Raw genomic sequence first — 21,139 nt, forward strand, 5'->3', positions numbered from 1 at the left:
CCATGCCTGGCCTAGACCACTGTGCGACGGTATCGTCAAAATTTTTACAGGTTTTAATGTATGATAACTTGACCGCAGACCCGTATGAATTTGTGGCATGCGAATGTTCCTGAGATACGAGAGCAACCGTTTACATTAACCGAAATCATCGGTGTGTAATTTTCTCACTGTATCGAGCCTTGGAAGTCGGTCGAAATTCGGCAACGGCATCGAAAATGAAACATCGTAAACTGGAAGAACACTAAAACAATTTCAGTAAGAATCGCATGAGAGGAAACGGTCACGCGAGAGGAAACGAGGGTTGAAAAGGTCCAGCTTCCTCGTTGCATCGAGTCCTGAAAGTCGGTCGAATTTCGACACCGTGTCCACGCCGCGCCCTAAGCTTCGCCGCGGCAGCTGCATTAAACGGCGCGGCGCGGCGTTTTATTCTAAAACGCGAAAAGTGTAACAGCACGTCGTCCGAGATTTTACGTTACACGATAATTATTCCCGGGGCGAGATGGGTAAGGTCGCGAGGTCGCGTTGAAAGCCGTCGGCGGCGGAATAAAAAATGCCTCGGAGTGCAATTGACCCTGGGGGATGCAATTCGCGGGTCTCGAGACGGCTCTCGACGGAAATAGACCGCGAACAATGTCGTCGGTACTGCACGGACGCGGGACGGAACATAGGCGCGCAGAGAATTCGCGAAACACGGGCCATGCACCCGGTTGTACTTGCTCTCTCGGTGTCATCGAGAGGAGGGATCCAGCCCTGCGCTGCGCGTGGATCAATTGTCATCTACCAGATTCGATTGTCATCTATCTTATAGGGGTGAAGAATTGCACGGCGGAAGAGTTCACCTGTCACTCGGGGAACGGCGAGTGCGTGACACTGTCATGGATGTGCGATGGCAGCCTGGACTGTTCGGATGGCTCAGACGAGGCTGAATGCAGTAAGCTTCCGCATGGGGCTCTTCGTACAACTCCATCGAGCTTCTCTTCTCTCCTCTCTTGCCTTGCCTTGCCTTGTGTTGTCTTGTCTTGTCTTGTCTTGCTTTATCTTGTCTTGTCTTGTCTTGTATTGCTTTGTCTTGCTTTGTATCCTCGAAGATGCTCAACGAGTCGACTCGACGCAGATAAATGAAATGTCACCGTGCGTTTCGCTTGAACGCATTGCGGATCATGCTTACCAGTGAAACTGTAAGTTTTCTGGAACATAACTGATACTTTCATTATTACCACAGTTAACACTTCACCTACCGGAAGCCTATTAATAGGATTTTCAATAATTGTGCTGTACCAAAAGAAAGCATAGAAATGTTCTTTTACATTGCAATCTTAAATGAAACTATTAGATGACGTTATTGAGGGTGACTTGTTAGTTCACAATGAAAATTGCTGTTGCTATTGAAGGTTCCATTAAAAAGTGTTTATAATCACCGGTCGGTAATGTATTAATCTGGAGTTGGACTGTCATGCGCCGAATCGCTACCGAGCACTTTAATCTCCAGCGAAAAGATACACAGTCTACTCGCACATTGGGCTTGTTTAATTAATTTTCAATTTTGTAACGTACACTTTTGAAAAAACGAAATAGAAAATTGTTTAGTTTGTTCAGAATTTTAATACGTTTAATAAAATCATTATATATTCATTATATAGAATTATTTTCTTTATAAAGAATTTTTCATGTCCATAATATAATGTAATAACAATTTTAATTAATTTCCTGATGAGATGCTGTTAATGCACGAACCTTCGCAGTCTAATAATTAATTACTGTACAGAAACATTGTTGCATTCGTTTTCGAAGCAAAATCAGAACGAAGGAACATTCGTAGTATCAAAAGTGAAATGTTAACTTCTGCGGAACGTTCTCCTGTACTTCAGTAATTTGCGCGACTATACATACCCCAACCATAATAACTACCCACACAACTAGGATGGCCTTAATATTATCAGTAGATTGCGGACGTTTATGAAAATTTTCACTTTTATAGGGAAGTTTCAAGAAATAGAGAGAGAAAATTTAGAAAGAGTAAAATTTTATTTCTCACAGTAATAAAAACTAAAATTGTATTATATGAAACGTTATTAAGCTTATTAAGACTATAAATCCATGAAGAGCTTTAGACTCGTTCGAGTGCATTTAATTCCGAACAGAAAGATTTTTCAATTCGAAACACATCAAATCCAGATTAGTTACGAATTAGTACGGATTAAAACGACGTTCGCGAAACTCACGACATCTCGTTATCCGTAATGCGTTCGCAGTCTGAAGAACGTGAATCGAACTCTGTCCCATTTAACTGGTCGTCACGTGCATTTGTTTTCAGCTACCGACTCGACTCGTTGAACGAACTATAGTTATAGCAGTTTCGCTTTCTGTCGCCATAATGCGTTGATTGCCAAGTAATCAGCTGATGCGAAGCTTGCTTTCAAAAGTTTCAGCAGCAACAAGAATGTAGCAGCTGGAATTTTTCCAGCACACACAAACAGAACTTGCAAAACCAACAATTACCCATCCCCATTGAAACTTCAATAGCTAACCTACGATTTATCTTCGTTTATCGTCTAGATTATCTACAGTGAGTGTGGAAAGTATTCGTACACTGATAAATTTCAAACAAAACTGTGAAATTGTTGTTTATTAACTATTTTTTCTGTAAACAATGAATATGTACATATTCTGAAAAGTCTATAGAATAGATACAATGCAAAAAAAATTAATCTCTTGATTAACTTGCGAATGTAATAAGGAAAAACAAAAAATCGACTGAAATACCCCAGCAAATAGTATATTCGTACACTCCTTAATTCGAACTGCGTAGGGAACAGTTCTTAACATGAACATACCATGTAAACATAACCAAATTGGGGTGTAAGTATGATTGATCTCCTCAGTATATTTAGAAACGTTGTTGGCATCAATAACATTTCAAAATTCCGAAATATTCAAAGTTATCGTTGAAAAATGGGACGGAAACGTACGGAAACAACGATAGAAAAAAGAAAAATTATTATTAACGTGCACAATCAGTGTAAAAGTTTGGCAGAAATTTCGCGTATTGTAAGTAGACGTCGATCTACTATACAAAGTTTAATTGACAGGTATGGGCTATGAAAAATACTACAAAATAAATCAGGAAGTGGACGTCCACGAAAAATCAATCAATACACTGGTAGAGTTATTATTAGAATGGTAAAGACAAATCCAAAAATAAGTGCAATAAAAATGGTTGAACACATTAAAAATAATTTAAACATTGACGCATCTGCTAGTACTATGCGCAGTTTTATACGAGATTCGGGATATCACGAACGGGTGGCCCGTAAAAAATTGTTCGTAAGTAAAACGAATAGAAAGAAAAGACTGGAATTCGCAAATAATGTAACTACACCAGTGGAGTACTGGAATAAAGTGATTTTCACAGACGAAAGTAAGTTCAACATTTTTGGGTTTGATGGACACTGTACCGTTTGGAGAAAAACAAAATACAGCATTGAAATCACAAAACTTAAAACCTACAGTCAAACACGGTGGAGGTTCAGTACTTGTTTGGGGCTGCATGAGTGCAGCTGGTGTGGCTCATTAGAATTTATTGATGGAATAATGAACCACAGGGTTTATATTGACATTTTGAAACGAAATCTTGATCCTAGTGCAGAGAAAATGAATATTAAAGATGATTTCGTTTTCATGCACGATAATGATCCGAAGCATACTGCGTATAATACCAGAATGTGGATACTACATAACACACCGGCGTATCTGAAAACTCCGCCACAATCTCCCGATATCAATGTTATAGAACACCTGTGGGATTATTTAGAACGACAGATCAGAAAACATGAAATATTTTCAAAAGAGAGCTGAAAAAATGCACTGAAGGCAGAGTGGAACCAGATCCCACAACACGTGACCTCAAATTTAGTAAATTCAATGCCGAGAAGAATTGCAGCGGTTATAAAGGCCAAAGGCTATCCAACCAAATATTAATTAATAATTTTTTAATGTCACTTTAATTTATATACATTACGTTTGTTTTCTCAAATTGTAAAAAGTTAGAAACTGTACGAATACTTTTTGTTGGTGTATTTCAGTCGATTTTTTGTTTTTCCTTTACATTCGCAAGTTAATCAAGAAATTAATTTTTTTTGCATTGTATCTATTCTATAGATTTTTCGGAATATGTACATATTCATTGTTTACAGAAAAAATAGTTAATAAACAACAATTCCACAGTTTTATTTGAAATTTATACGAATACTTTCTACACCCACTGTAGAACGAAAATTGGTAGAGCAGAGTTTTTAGTATTTTTACAATCGTCTTAAACAGCAAATATTTATTTCGGAACATCATTGTGACTCGACGATAAACATTTTTGAATTTCCCCGATCCTCGGAATATATTTTCGCGATCTCCGAATTTTTGAGTGGTTTTATTGTCGCCGACTCTGCCGCGTCACGTTCCAGAAGTGCTCATTAAAACTTGCTGTAATTTACGAAAACATTTGACTCGGCTTGAACTTTCAACTATTCGTTTTATGCGTTCGCGGGAGAGCGCGCGAGCTCGAAAGTTTGCGACGCCTTTTTCTGCTCGGAAATCGCGTACAATCGCATCGACGTTATCAATTATGCTCCGCCATCGATGGCGGCAGTGTATCAACTTTCTCTCTCTCCCTCTCCTAGCTCGGCTCGCGAAAACACCGTTAAACGATAAAAGGAACGGTCAAAATAAAGAGTTTGACGGTTCCAGAGCGTCGAGTTTTATGAATTATTTTAATACCGCAACCGAAACTCCGTCCAATCTATTCTCGGTATCGTTAAAACTCGGTGCCAGGCCCGTAAAAGAGTTGGATAGCTAGTAACAAGTGAAATTCTCCATTTATCGGCGCTTTATTCCACTTTGTTAATTATGTAACAAGGCCTTCGGGCTCCGTTAGTTAAGAGTTAATACACGATTGGTTTAATAATGGACACGCCAGTCGTTGATCAAAAAGCTTCGAGCACCTCTTCGTACCTTTCCGAAACATTTCGACCCGAAACGTGATTACAACTATTTAAAAAGCATGCATGCAACCTCGTTACTGTTTTAATTATAAAGTTCGACGTTATTATCGATCGCGCGGCGGTAAATTGTTCGCGAAACAACGCTTTTGTCGCCGAAAACGCGGAAAGGATGGCAATGCTTCTCGTCGAGGCTACGTTGACACCGAAACATGAAAAGAAAAACAAATTGAAATTTCGTTGAGTTTTTACGGCGTGAAAATATGAATTGTTCGACGACGGAACTTTGTGAAATTAATTAGATAATTAATTGGTTAAAGATGCAAGTTTCATGCAAATTTTCTGTTGGAGAAATAGAAGTCAGAATTTTTCGAACAAAAATATACGTGTATTAGAATGTCAGAAGGGAATAGTGTAAATTACAAATTACAAAGAAAACGTACAAACTGGAAAGTCGAAAGAAAGTAAATGTAAAGTAGAAAGTCGTGAAAACTAAAGTTAGTTAGGATGCTGAGAGAGGAAAATACAATTTTGTACTTTCAGAGGAAGAACAATTCTAATTAGAACGTTGAAAGAGAGAATGTACAAAATGGAACGTTAAAAGAAGAGAGGTGCAAATTAGAACGTTGAAAAAGGATATATAAAATTAGAAAATCCAAAAAATATACGAATGTCGGAAAGCTTAGGGAAACAAAGCACAAATTAGGACGACAAGAAGGGTTGGTCAAAATTAGAGGGGCCGAAAAAGAAGAATATAAATTAGAAACTAAAGAGTGTACGTACCGAAATTCTAAAAACGCTGAAAGAAGAAGAAATCAAACTGGAACGTTCAAAAAGAGGAATAAAGATCGCAAAGCCAAGAGAAACAGTACATAAATTAGAAATTAGTGTGCATAAAAAACGGAAACTGCACGTTAGAGAGCGAAAGAGGAAAAACGCAAACTACAAAGTTTTCAACGTAGAATAAAAGTCACAAGGCCAAGAGGAAGAGAACGTAAATTAGAAACTCAAAAGCGTACAAATCAAAACTTCGAAAAACGTGTGAACGTGAAACGTGAAAGAGCTATACATTAAACAGCGAGAGAAGAAATGTGCAAACTGGGGCGTCGAAAAGGAGCTAAAAGTCACAGGACTAAAAGAAAGAGAATATATAATAAATTAAAAGTGAACAAATCGAAAGTTTGGAAAACCGTGTGAATTAGAAGCGTCGAAAGAAAAAGAGCTAGAAATTCGAGCGAGAGCAGAAGAGCGCGAACTATTAGGTTGGCAAGAAAGTAATTTCGGTATTTTTAGGTAAAATAAAATCCAATTTTTTATCAAAGCAATGAACTTTGATCAATAAAATATTTTCCATTTTGTTCTATGATCTTTTGCCATCTTTCTGGTAGCTTCATAATTCCGCGCTCATAAAACTTCTGATCCTTGTCGGTGAAAAACTGATCCAAGTGCGATTTCAGATCATCATCATTAGTGAATGTTTTACCATTCAAAGAGTTTTATATATGGTGGATGTGACATGACTTCCCAACCAAGCTCCAATAACTTTTCACGTGTTACCAAATATGTGTGCGGCCTAACGTTATCATAGTGGAACACGATTCCTTTGCGATTTTCCAATTCTGGCCGTTTTTCTATGATTGCTATGTCCAGTTTTGTTAGTTGTCGACAATAAACATCTGAATTGATGGTTTGGTTCCTTGGGAGCAGCTCAAAATACGCAATACCTTTGTAATCCCAGCAAATTGACAACATGATCTTCTTTTGGTGCAATTCAGCTTTCGGTGTGGTTTGGGCTGATTCATCACGCTTGGACCATGATCGTTTTCGAGTTGTGTTATTGTAAACAACCCATTTCTCATCACCAGTGATGATTCGCTGCAGAGAAGGGTCGACTTCATTTCGTTTGAGATGCATATCCCATATGTTGATGCGTTGAGTTAAGTAAATTGCTTTCAATTCGTTTGGAACCCAAATATCGAGCTTCTTAACGATTCCGAGACTTTTTAAACGATATTCTATAGTTGTATGCGAGACATTTAACCTGTCTGCAATCTCTCGGACAGTTATATGACGATCCGATTCGATAATGGCTTTCATTTGGTCATCATCAACTTCAGATAGTCGACCAGAACGTTGGTCGTCTTCAAGTGAGAAATTTTCAGAACGGAATTTTTTAAACCAATTCTGGCACATACGTTCTGTTAAACAATCCACACCATAAACTTCACATATATCTTTGTGAGCCTCGGCAGCTTTTTTACCTTTACGGAAATAAAAAAGCAATATGTGCCTATAATGTTCGTTTTTGCACTCCATGTTCAAATTGACACAGAACTAACAATTTTAATCAAAATTACGTGTAATTTGCTTCAAAAGTAACCTAAAAGATGCAGTTATGAAATGTCAGAAAGAAAACAAACGCAACGTTAACAGAAGTCAATCAAACAAAACATGACGCCATCTATTAGCGAAAACCGAAATTACTTTGTTGCCAATCCAATAGAACGTCGAAAGGGAGTTAAAAATTGCCGGACCCTTGAGAATATGTATAACTAGCAAGGTGAAAGTCTCGGAGAATCAGAAATTCAAAAAATATATGGGACTATAACAAAATTCCGAAAAAGTCGGAAGCGGAAGAGTGTCCCCTGGACGGGGACTTGAAAAAGAAACGAAATTTCGTTGGATTCGAAACTCTGGGATTAATGAAAAGGTTGAATTTCCGAAGTAAAAGGAACAGGTTTCCGAATGTCGAGATTATTTGCTCCGCAAAGAATTGTTGAGGAGGAAAAGTTGGCATGATAAATTGGCGGTCGGCGAGTGTGGATCTCGCGACGGTCGAAAAGTTGCGATTTATTGGATTGCCGCGCGCGCCGCCGAGAGAATTATTAAACAAAAGGGGAGCTGATGGACTGTTAATATCGCGATGGGGGCTGGTGTCGGCGTCGGCTGCTTATTACGGTGGATATTAAAAGTTCGGCGTCGTCGTGGAGAGCCCGCGACGTAATATACAAGCAGAACCAGCTGAAAACGGCCGGTCCGCTTCGTATTTCAGGGATTAATCGGGAACACCGTGTGCTCTCCTGGCTGCAATCGTTGCACGCTGCACCGCCCGGCACGCTTCTAATTAATAATTGTTGCGCGTACGCCGCGCCGGTCCCGGGCGTCGCGCTGCGCGGACCCCCGTTGTCCTTTTTATTACGCTCCAGATGTAATTATTACGATTATCGTTGCCATCCCCCGTTCCTTAATTAGTCTCATCGCCGGAGACCGCGGCAGCCATAAGTAACATTCGCTTCTTCGCGATAATATCCACTCGACCTCCGTTTCCACGCACCCGACACCCTTTGTCGCCCGGTGCATCCTATTCAGTTGCATCTCCGCCACGCTTTTTAATGCCGATTTTAACATCGTCCCTAATCCCCAGAAACGCACTGTGCTTTCAAACGGACGCCTGAACGCGGAAAATTCTACGTTTCCGGTGCATATAGTTCACTCGAGTTTTTAAATCCCCAAAGGCCCTTCACCCTTCATCCTACAACCTTATTCTTACCGACATCGTCTGCATACTGGGTCGCCTAAGTTACTGCAAAATCTTTTTGCAAGTGCTTGCGGTTCAAAACGTACCATAACATTTTTCTATGCTCTTCCACGTTTGCGGAATAGCGTCCAATTATATATTCGTTGCCTCGTATTACTTCATATAATTTCCTTTAAACAAAATCAAATTTCAAGCGAAGTATGCAAAGAATGAAAGTTAATTTAAAAATTCTTACCTCCATGCAGCATATACACGAAGTAACGGAGTTGCGTTCGCGTGACTTCTTTTCGAGCGCAACTGTCTCCCTTTTCGAGATTATCTCGGGATGATTTTTGAACCGGAAGCATCGGGGCTTCTTAATACAACCCCGGGCAGAATGTTTCCGATCGGAGGCATTGATACGGATTTTAGAGAAAACATTCACAATTTAGAAGTATAAAATATTACTTTATGCAGTTGAAACTGATGGGAAATGAAAAGGGGCTTATTGAAGAATGAAAAACAACGAAATAACATAAGCTTCCATTTCTTATAACAAAGAAACGAGAAAATAAACAAAATGTTACTCGGAAAAAAGTTCCCGATTAATAGACCAGCTGGGAGAAAGTTTCCGATTCGATTTACACTGTCCAACATCGTTAAACAATTACTGTTGGATGATTCTTATAGAGTTTTTTGCGCTGATTCCGAATCTGAAAGGTAATACTAAAAGGTATCGGATTGTTCTTTACAGCAAAAGATTCTGTAGACTTTCCCGAATACAGTGATATCCAATATTAATACATTATAAATATTTAAACATATTTAAAGAATCGTTAAAGATGGAGAGACACCACTTTTGCACCAATTGTTGAGGATATTTTTCAGTTTATCTTAAAAAATAATGGTCCAGCGTAAAATCTAACTATATCACGCGATAGAGCAGACTTTTATCTTGAGAAACTACCCTTTAAAGTTTACAACGTCGACGTTTTTTCGAACCAAACAGCAAAATATCTTCGCCCGACATGATTTTCCGCCAGTGGCGCTCGCCATTAGTACGGCCGTTCGCCGCTCCGCATTCCGTCACTGGCGGCAACTCATGTCGGGAGAAGATATTTTGCTTTTTGGTTCGAAAAAACGTCGACGTTGCAAACTTTAAAGAGTGATTTCTCAAGATAAAAGTCTGCTCTATCGCGTAATACAGTTCTATTTTACGCTGGACCCTTATTTTTTAATATAAACTGAAAAATATCCTCAACAATTGAGGCGAAAGTGGTGTCTCTCTATCTTTAACGATTCTTTAAACATGTTTAAACATTCATAATGTATTAATATCGGATATCGCTGTATTCGGGAAAGTCTACAGAATCTTTTGCTGCACAGAACAATCCAATATTAGGAAAAAATTAATGGCAGATTCGGAATCAGTGCGAAAAACTCTATAATAATCATCTAACACTAATTGTCGAACAAATTTGGTGTTGAACAGTATAAATCGAATCGGAAATTTTCTTCCAGCTGTTCTATTACATAATCGGGAACTTTTTTCCGTGTAACATTTTGTTTATTTTCTCGTTTCTTTGTTATAAGAAATGGAAGCTTATGTTATTTTGTCGTTTTCCATCGTTTTTCAAAATTGTGAATGTTTTCTTTAAAATCCGTATCAATGCCTCCGATCGGAAACATTCTGCCAGGGGTTGTAGATGGGCTTCTTAATACTCGCGGTGTGCTCGCGTAATTGATATGTGCGTTGGAATTAAAAACGACCGGAGAAACAGTTTAAGCTGTAATTGCTTCGCACTGCGTAAAACACGTCGGTGTTCAACAATAGCTTCGGTGACGCATACTTGCTACGCGCTTCTTTTTAACATGTCTCTGGTGGAGGTAAAGTGTTAATAAATTCCGCGCATGAGCTTCTTGTTTCCGCAAACTGCCCCCCTCCTCCCCCATATATTGTTCCATTGTAAAGTTTAAGGCAATTCGCACCACGTCGATTTCTCGTTATTAAGTGACCAATGATTTGTTCGCCGCCGTGGCAATAAACGTGTTTTATGTCGATGCTGTTCCTGTAGTATTTCTCTGTTATTTTCGAAACTTCCTTATCCAGCTTGCAGCGACCCTTCGCCCTATGTTTATTACAGTCGATATGTTATACCTTTTAACTGGAAAACCTCGAACATACAATGTGTGTCTGCTGTTAATTAATACTTCTCCGAAAGGAAAATGATGTTTGAGAACATTTAAATGTTTCAGCTTGCAGTAAGGTTCGGATTAGCACGCTTCGTAATTCTGATTTCGAGTTCACCGGCCACGGTATAATTATTTCCTCGTAATTGTGGTTATATTGTATAATGAATTGTTCGATAATGGGATTAATCAGGAACAACACTCGTTATCGATACAATTCCATGAAAGTAGCTTAGTTTAATCAACTTCTGGATCATATTCGATTTCGCTTCCAGTTACCAGCAGATTTGAACCTTTTGAAAGTCTCCATTGGGGCGTGCTAATCCAAAGCTTGCAATTCTACGTTTCTATCGAATTCTAGTGTTCAATGTTACTCGAGTATTGCAAGGTAGCGGTTAGTTTGTGTTCGCTTGATCGTGATCGAAAACGGTGCACTGTACTTGGCTGTGGTTGGACCGCTTTTAAAATGTCAGTAAATCGACTGCTGTACGTTCTGCGAAATACAAATCGCCCGCGTCAATTGCAAGCGGCTGGAGTCACGCGTACGGAACGCACTCTTAACTCTTCATTTCCGTCTATCTATCTTTTTTCTTTAAATGGTCAAATCTTCGGAAATTGAGAATAACATTATCCTTAAAATCTTGTAATATATTCGCTGGGTCTAGCAGCTAATGGAAGACCGCTTTGTCACGCAGAAACGTACTCTGGTGCTCGTTGAAATTTTTAGTTCGCTTCTTACTAAACCTTTCGCCTCTTTAGCCTCTTTGTTTAATTGGACTTGAGCACGTTTTGCAAAACGGAGATGCAACCTGGTCCTCTTCCAAATTTTTAGTTAATTTCTTAAGCATATTCGAACTTTCTCAATTTTAGTCTAGCAGACTAAGATTGGTCCAGCGATCCCACCTACAATTTTTATTGATATTGTGTAGAAAACAATGGTTTTAGGTTGAAAGATAACTCCCTAAAATTTAAGTCGCTAATCCTTCGTATAAGGATGATATGAGGGTAAATACTCTTAACTGCATCATTTTTTTTCTCGGTTGTTAATTAAGATATTCAGATGAAGAAAAACGAAAATACTCAAACTTACCTTCTTCATATCATACATTTTTTTCACCATTGTGAGCAAATTATTAAGGGTAGAAAAAAATCATTTACTTTTTTAGGGGTGGGAATTGCAAGCAGCCCTTCGAGTGATGCTTCCAAAAAATTCAAGAACAATGTTCTCTTGCTTATCTAACATATAAAAAAGTTTCAAGGTGGTCGGATTGGTGGAACATAGTTAAATATTGAAAAACAAATGAGAGAAATTACGTCATTATAATGGTATAATGTACAGTACAGTGTTTCTCTTACGCATAGACATATAGAGATAGACTGCGCGGCCTGAACGAAGCGCTGAAGCCCACAATGGCGGCGTGCGAGAGAGAGAGAGCATTAGCCGGGGTCCATAGCGCTCTCTTTCTAATTGATGTGTCGACACATCATATAGAAAGAGAGCGCTATGGACCCCGGCTAATGCTCTCTCTCTCACTCTTTGTACCGCGCGCCGCCATTGTGGGCTTCAACTCGCCCATAAGACGGCGCAGTCTATCTCTATATGTCTATGCTCTTACGACATATTCAATGTATTATTGATAACATTTGCGATTAATATGCCTCGAGTGAACTTTCACCCTTATAATATTGTCAGATTCCTTTACATATTCAATATTTAAAATGTTATTATTCCTCATTAATTCCACGAGATAGCATACTGCCTGGGTTAATTGATAGGTACATGTAAATAATATTACATAAGTAGTATATAGTTTTATATGTGGTTATATTATACATGTACAGGGTGTCTCAGACCACCCTACCACCCATTTATAATCTAGAAAATATGTTATTTTCAAAAATTCAAAGTGTTTCTTTTATAAATCAGATGCGTTGTATCAAATGGTGATATTTTTCATTTCCGGTTTCGGCCGGAAATAGGTGATTGAGACCGGAAGTTACATTTTTCAAATGGAACATGGTATTTTTTACTACGGATTCGAATTTTATGCGAAAAAAAACAAGAAACTTTTGTCTGAAACATTTTTTCAAGAAATGTCATTTTATATCCTTTAAGGAACCTTCAAAATGGGTCTTGGCGAAATAATGTTTTCACTATCTGTGTAATAATTGATCAAGAAGGGACTTAATATCCTGATAAGAATTGTTAAATCTTTAAAGATTTCTTGAAAATGATCTAAAAGAAGATCGAAACGTTGAAATAGAGATTTTGTGAAAATTTGCAAATAGTGTTTATTTTATAATACTTGATCGAACCAGTGCGCCGAAATCACTAAAAGTATCGTTTTTAATTGTTAATTAGAGTCGTAAGAAACACTGCACTCTATACATTATAACTATATATTATAACCATTATAATGACGTAATTCCATTGTTTTTCAATATTTAACTATGTTTCACCAATCCGACCACCTTGAAACTTTTTTATATGTTAGATAAGCAAGAGAACATTGTTCTTGAATTATTTGGAAGCATCACTCGAAGGGCTGCTTGCAATTCCCACCCCTAAAAAAGTAAATGATTTTTTTCTACCCTTAATAATTTGCTCACAATGGTGAAAAAAATGTATGATATGAAGGAGGTAAGTTTGAGTATTTTCGTTTTTCTTCATCTGAATATCTTAATTAACAACCGAAAAAAAATGATGCAGTTAAGAGTATTTACCCTCATATCATCCTTATACAAAGGATCAGCGACTTAAAATTTTAGGGGTTATCTCTCAACCTAAAACCATTGTTTTCCACACAATACAGTAAAAATTGTGGGTGGGGCTGCTGGACCAATCTTAGTCTGCTAGACTAAAATTGAGAAAGTTCGAATATGCGTAAGAAAGTAAATAAAAATTTGGAAGAGGACCAGGTTGCATCTCCGTTTTGCAAAACGTGCTCAAGTCCAATTAAACAAAGAAGCAAAGAGGCGAAAGGTTGAGTAAGAAGCGAACTAAATATTTCAACGAGGAAGAGAGTACGTCTCTGTGTGACAAAGCGGTCTTTCATTAGCAAGAGAATGCGCAGAACGCGTAAAACGCGTGGTCTAATGGCAATATAACAAAATTAGAACGGAGTAAAGAGAATTTTCGGATCTCCTTGCGAACAGCCAGTACAGTGAACGCGTTTCCCGTGAGAACGATCCAGCCTGTTGTAGTTCCGTAGACGAGCAAGTAGCTTTTTACTGTGTATGGCAGAGTTAATGTCACGCCGCACCGTGTCGTCGTAACAGCGCACCAGACCGCGCTTGTCGTTGATCGAGCACCGGTTAATTGCCTCGCTTAATTACAGGACCGTGCTAAGGAACTTATTTCTTCCGGAGCGCGATATGGTCTCGCGAGGCCGCCAAACTATTCTTCCTATCGTTTAAACGCAGCTCTCGCGGAGATAGCGAACGAGCCTCTCGTTTAGATTCAATTCCGAGCAATTTCATATTTCTCCCTCAAAGTGGAAACTTCGATGAAGAATATCTGCTCGGATGATTCCATCGACGCATACGTTTCCATGCGCTTTAACGAGCTCGGCGTTTCACGCGAACGTCGCGTCGATCCGTATTTCCAAATGATTCTACACGGAAGAAATGAGTTGTCTTTAGGGTCGTACGGAAGAGGCACGATTGCTACACCTTTGCAACATACAGAAATTCAATTGTCAAGTTTAGGAAGTCTATGAAAAACAAAAATTGTATTCGTGTAGAAATCCGCAGTGATAATTGTTCGGAACCGATTCGTTGCAGAGCAGAATTCATTTATCAGTTACAGAAACAATATTTACGCGGTAACGGTGTTGTTGATTTATAAAAACACGCGATATTGGTTATTCGCTATTCGCGCACTATTCACTCCGGTTAATCCTACATCGTTCATGTGAAGCGCGTTGAACCCCAATGGATTTATTTCATCGAGTCGCTGATAAACGACGCCGATCGGTTGTGTGGCTTTAGCAAACTCTTCTTTTTTAGTAAGTAGTACAATCATTTCAACACAACAGACTTAGACGAATTTCCCCTATAAAATCAGGGTGAAACTGAACTAGCTTGGAATCGTGCTTCTTCCCAACGAATTCCTGTCGCTCGTGAAAGATTTCACGAGCGATAAGAATCGGATAGCGCATCTTCGTGTTTTAATTAGCAAATTACGCCTTTGAGTGCCGCATCGAATTATACGTGGTGTTCCTAATTAAATTCCTCGAACGTCGACCATTTCGTCCAAGTTGACGAAGCGAGGAAAGGTCGCGGAGATACGAGGGCAATGACGAACAGGTTGACGACAGGTTTCCCCGGTTCATCGATGCGTCGGGATGCAATTAGAGATCGTACACGGTTGATCGGGCACTCAAAGGGTTAATTAAAGCGTGATCGTGGGTATCGTTTCTAATGCCGTTTGATTCTTCTGTTCCTGAAACGCGCGTTTCTCTATTAGACGACACCTGTCGATCCGACGAGTTCACGTGCACCAACAAACAATGCATACCGCAACCCTGGGTCTGCGATAGCGACGACGACTGCGAGGATGGCAGCGACGAGGCCGACTGCAAGCTGGCCACCTGTAATCCGAAGACCGAATTCGCCTGCTCCGATCATCGTTGCATCACTTCCAAGTGGAGGTGCGACGGGGACGCTGATTGCCCGAATCGGGCCGACGAAATTGGATGCTTGGTTCGTAAACGATCATTACACTAGGGCTGACACACGGGGCAAGTTGATAGATTTTACAGTTTTCCATTTCTATGATTTTCCTTGAAAACTGATCACATGCTCTTTAAATCGGAATAACTTCTTTATGAATGGACCAAACGACTTCACTTTTTTCTGTAAGGCTAGAAGAATTACACTCCTCAAAAGAATTAAGGGATCACTTTTGCGAACCCGAAAAATTGGTCCCACTTTACGTGATCATAACTCCGTCAAATATTGCCGTATCGATATCGTTAAACAATGGTTAGGAAGCCTGAAACCACTCGCTCCAGATGCTCTGCTTCAAATTATTGCTATGTTGGTTTTTCACAGAGTTATAGCGAGATGAAGACAACATTGATGGTTATCAAAGATTTTGTGCAACTTTGGAACATCACACGGGGAGCAACAAATTTTTTTTATAAATCGCGTTAATATCATTTGGAAGGGCTATCTTTCCTGTGTAAATTGTGCGGTTATTGCATATTGTGCGACTTTTTTTATTCGAGTTATTCAACATTGAAGTAAACATGGGCTTTTTAACTTTAACTGGCTCTAGAAAGCGAAAAATGATTGTAGAATCTTGTGCAAAAAAGCAATAGAAAGAGCGTTTCTTTCTCTTCAAGGCACTCCTTTTGTTTTTTTTCAATTTCATTAACATTTCGATATACCAGGTGTTTCTGAAAATATGCTTAAAAAATGCACAATTTCCATTTTTCCTTTGACTCGCTGTATCTCGACGAGAAATGATCGTAATACCATGATCCGAACGTCAGATTGAAGCAGAGATTCTGCCGATTCGATTGAGTACCCCATGAACTCGCTGCAATAATTTTTTACCTATGGCAGCTGTGTTTGAAGTTAGTGCTTCGCAGCAATTAGCGCGCCACGTACAGCGGCTATTTGGACCAAACTCGATTCAAAATCAAAGAACTTTCGATAGAAATGAGATAGAGCGATGAAATTTTATTAATTAAAGCTGAAACTTTGCAGAATATGGGAAAAATAGGGAGATTATAGTACGAACGTTTTTTAACGTTGAGAAAAATCGTTAAACATGTAGAATTTCAAGAAAATGTGGTTTCTCTAGTACCACGCGTGGAAAAAATTTCTTTTTAACATGCTATGTATCATTTCCCATAGATTTTTTCACGCTGATTTCAAATCTGGTTTCAAAATTTGTCTACAACGTCAGGATTTTGCAAGAAATCGATTTTTGTTAACAAAACTACCTTATTGTTATTTTTTCCAAACCAGATTTCAAATCAGCGTGAAAAAATCTAATAATAAATAAGATAAAGAATGAGAATTAAAAAAATCGCACAATATTCAACAACCACACAATTTACACAGGAAAGATATCCTTTCCAAATGATATTAACGCGATTTATCAAAAAAATTTGTTACTCCCCGTGTAAGGTTCCAAAATTGCACAAAATTTTTGTTAACGGTCATGTTGTCTTCATCTCGCTATAACTTTGTAAAAAACCAACATAGCAACAATTTTAAACAGAGCTTCTGAGAAACTAGAGGTTTCGGGCTTTCAAACTATTGTTTAACGATATCGATATAGCAATTTTTGACGGAGTTATGATCACGTAAAGTGGGACCAATTTTTCGGGTTGTCACAAGTGATCTCTTAATTCTTTTGAGGAGTGTATAAATCTCTACCAGGAAAAATGATTTCTGTGTAATAAAAAATAAGGAGTATATTCTCTTTGTATATTCCATTTTTTAAAGACATGTGCTATCATTTTGTCCCACGATGTATACTATCTCCGGTATGCTTACGGTTATTATCGATATGTAGAATGTAGCTGACGTACTAAAATGTATGTTTTCTTCAGCTATTATATCAAAACATAAAGAAGCATATGGTTTTCTATCTTTTTGTCCCTGACTGTACATACATACACACATACTTTTCTATCTTTTTGTCCCTGACTGTACATACATACACACATACTTTTCTATTTTATATTGTATAACAGGGTGAGTCACCTAACGTTGCCACCTCAAATATCTTTGTTGTTTTTAAAGATAATGTTTAAAGATAATAAAGGACAAAGTTGAATGGGGGGGGGGTTCAGTGGGGTTCACATGATACCAAAAATATTTTTGTTTATTTAAATGGATGCACCCTTTTTTAAACACCTACAATGATAGTTCCTTCCATTAGGAATTCAGTGACTATAATTACCCATGCACGTATAAACTTTCTAAGTAGCTCCTAGTCCATATAACAGACACAGAATATTATTATTTTGCATTAACCATTAAAAATTTGCAGTCTACTCGTTAACCACTCATTTTCGAAGCCCCTTATTTTGTAGACTTCATACTTAGGCTTCGAAAACAACAAAGATATTTGTAGTGGCAACGTTAGGTGACTCACCCTGTATATATGTATACATAGATAGATATGTAGAAAGTTTCATCGCTGAGAATTGTTGCGTCGAATTCAAATTAAATCACGCAACATTAGTTGCGACTGGAAGGTTGACGATTCCATTTGAAAATTGAGTTTCTCTTGCTGATTCGAATATAATTTCGTGTCTTTCAGGACAACCCGAAAAGCCGCCGTGCCAGCCCCTGTGATGCAAACTTCATAGACTGCGGTGACGATTTCACATGCATACATCCAGAATGGTTATGCGACGGGGGAAAAGATTGTCCAAACGGTGCAGACGAATCACCGGAACGATGCCACAATAGCACTTGCAGGCCCGATCAGTTCCAATGCGAGGATCATCACACCTGTATCTCAGGTACCTGAACAACCTATTTACGGAGCAAATAAGTATGTGTGTGCCCCCCAATCGCTTAGTTACTATAGTCCACGGCGCAATAGAATTTTCTGCGTAGCATGATGAATTGCGATGTCTTCAAATCTAAATTATTGAAATATTGTAGGCCATCTGTACTGCAACGGGAACGTGGAGTGTCCGGACGGAAGCGACGAAAAGAATTGCACAAGCAAAACAGCCTCCTGCGATCCTCTGACCCAGTTTGAATGTAGCGAGGGTTCCTGTATACCTCTTCACAAGGTGTGCAATAAGAATCGGGATTGCATCGGCTGGGAAGACGAGAGCCACGAGCTTTGCGGTGTAAACGAATGTCAGACCAACAACGGCGGATGTTCTCAACTTTGCGTCGATCTGCCTATCGGTTTCCGATGTGCCTGCAACCCTGGCTACAGATTAATCGATAACCGAACATGCGACGGTAAGACATACACGATTGTTCTAACTTCTGCAAAAGAAAAAGCCAAGTTGCAACACTGCGTTTCATTTCTATTCTCTAGACATAAACGAGTGCCTAGAGCCAGGCAGCTGTTCCCAATTCTGCTTAAACCAGAAGGGCAGCTTCAAGTGCTACTGCTCTACCGGTTACCTCAGAGACCCGAGGAACCATAATCGTTGCAAAGCAGCAGAAGGCCACGCGAGCCTTCTCTTCACCAGGCGACACGACATCAGAAAGGTAGCATTGGATCGACAAGAGATGACCGAGATAGTAAACAACACAAAGATGGCAGCAGCCTTGGACTTTGTATTCCGCACGGGTATGATCTTCTGGAGCGACATGAGCGAGAAGAAGATCTACAAGTAAGCATCGATTCCTCTTCCAACCATCGATTCTGTCAATAAATGTTAAAAGCTTTCGGTGCAACGCACAGTGGTCCCAAATCCCGAAAACACGGCCAAAACCTCAAAAATGAACTTCCTCCTAGGAGTTTGTAATTCTAGGGTTGGGTAAAGTGATGTTATGACCACTGAATGTGCCACCAAGGAAAAAGGTGAAAAGTTTATGGTACGGATCTGCAGTCAGTTCAAAGTTAGCCTTCGTTTGATGAGCATTTGTCGCGCGCATTAGTAGGAAATTGACTCCCCCTTCTAAAGCGCATAACTTTCAAAATAGTGCATCAATTTCAATTCTGCAAAATCGATGCTGTTCCTTGAAATAAGTAGAATGTTTACCTGTTTTTGTATCTCAACAATTGTTGTTAGTCATTACGTTACACGATGGCAACATTCTTTGGAGAACGTAGAAGGTAAAACTTGATGCGCGTATTGTAGAAACGTAGACATAAGTTAAAAGTCCCACGTTTTCCCACCAAAATTCCTTCTCTGACATGTTGCTAATACATTTATCTTTCAAAATTTATAAAAACCAACCTCCAATAGTCTCCTGTTTGCTCATACGAGGGTAAACTTTGTTTCATTTCTATGGATTTTAAAATGCAATTTCACAACTTTTAGTAATGAAAAACGATTCGGATGATTAAATCTTATGTACATAATTTACAATTATACTAATTCTTGATATACAAAGTACAATTTTGTTTGTCATTTATACATTTTTACCTATCAACCTCTCAAAACACATTTAATGCGAATTATTGTCTAAATTTTAATCGGCCATTTTGTTTTTCAAATTTTCGAGTTCATATTTGTAATCAGTGACCCCAAATACCCTAAAGAGATCATTTCCCAAGCAGACCTAACCATTTTTTAATATATGTATATGTCCGCCATATTGGATCCGCCATTTTGTTTTTTGGAATTTAAACTTCATATTAGTAATCAACGACCCCGAAAACTCCAGAGTACGAATTTTTCGGTGCATTCAAATACATTTAGAGATTTTGGCTGGTTTTTTCGCGATTTGGGACCACTGTGCAACGGTTCGATCTTTAATACTGATTATGAAGCAATTTTGCTAATTATCAACAAAATCAACGTTTCGATCCTAGTCTGGATCCTTTTCAAGATTTATTTGAATCGCGTCTGTAAAGTAAATACAGTAGCGAACAAAAGTTTAAGACCGCTCTAAAGAAGACGATAACTTTTTTAATATTGTACTATACGATTTGAACTTTTTTGGGAAGCTAGAGCTAGAGCTAGAGCTAGTTTACTAAAGTATGTGAAAAGAAATTTTATCAAAAATTGAAATTGATCGGAATTGTCGAAAAAATACTAAAAGTTGAATTTTTCACTTTTTTATGTGGGCCTATATTGCAAATTTAAAAAATACGTTTCGTAGATCTGTGTCAACTAAATATATTCTGAAAATTTCGTCACAATCGGTCGACGTTGCAGAGATGATTATTGCCGAAAATCGTGAAAATCTGCAACTTTTGCCATCTTTAAACTTGTAGCTCATTGCAACGTCGACCGATTTTGACGAAATTTTCAGAATATGTTTAATTGACACGGATCTACAAAACGTATTTTTTAAATTTTCAATGTAGGCCCACATAAAAAAGATGAAAATTCAACTTTTAGTATTTTTTCGACAATTCCGATCAATTGCAATTTTTGAAAAATTTCTTTTCACATTCTTAAGTAAACTAATTGCTCTAGCTTCCCAAAAAAGTTCAAATCGTATAGTACAATATTAAAAAAGTTATCGTCTTCTTCAGAGCGGTCTTAAACTTTTGTTCGCCACTGTACGTCCTCCATTAATCCCTGCAACTTTTATTCCAAACATTTTTACCGAATATGCTTATCTAGGAAATTAACACCCCTGGACGGGTGGTCTTGGACACCCTGTATATTCCTCATATTCAATCATTCAACAGTTTTCGAAATTATTATAACATATTTACTTTACAGACGTGATTCAAAGAAATCTTGAAAAGGATCCAAACTAGGATCGAAACGTTGATTTTGTTTGATAATTAGCAAAATTGCCTCATAATTAGTAATAAATAGATTGC

The 21,139-nt window shown here is 38.4% G+C and overlaps 1 protein-coding gene across 10 annotated transcripts in view; it reads left to right on the forward strand.

The window, feature by feature from the left end:
* Positions 1-21,139, forward strand: part of LOC143213576 (low-density lipoprotein receptor) — a 132,010-nt gene that overhangs the window by 106,275 nt on the left and 4,596 nt on the right. For 7 of the 10 annotated variants that reach the window (XM_076433563.1, XM_076433561.1, XM_076433566.1 and 4 more), the window contains 5 exons: positions 809-931; positions 15,167-15,402; positions 17,984-18,188; positions 18,334-18,645; positions 18,725-19,025. In XM_076433563.1, the coding sequence (XP_076289678.1) occupies positions 809-931; positions 15,167-15,402; positions 17,984-18,188; positions 18,334-18,645; positions 18,725-19,025 (1,177 nt within the window). The remainder of the gene's footprint in view (positions 1-808; positions 932-15,166; positions 15,403-17,983; positions 18,189-18,333; positions 18,646-18,724; positions 19,026-21,139) is intronic. The other 3 variants (XM_076433565.1, XM_076433569.1, XM_076433571.1) reach the window with 1 other exon arrangement.

This window comes from Lasioglossum baleicum, chromosome 11 (assembly GCF_051020765.1).
Source record: "Lasioglossum baleicum chromosome 11, iyLasBale1, whole genome shotgun sequence".
In the NCBI taxonomy this organism is placed as follows: Eukaryota; Metazoa; Arthropoda; class Insecta; order Hymenoptera; family Halictidae; genus Lasioglossum; species Lasioglossum baleicum.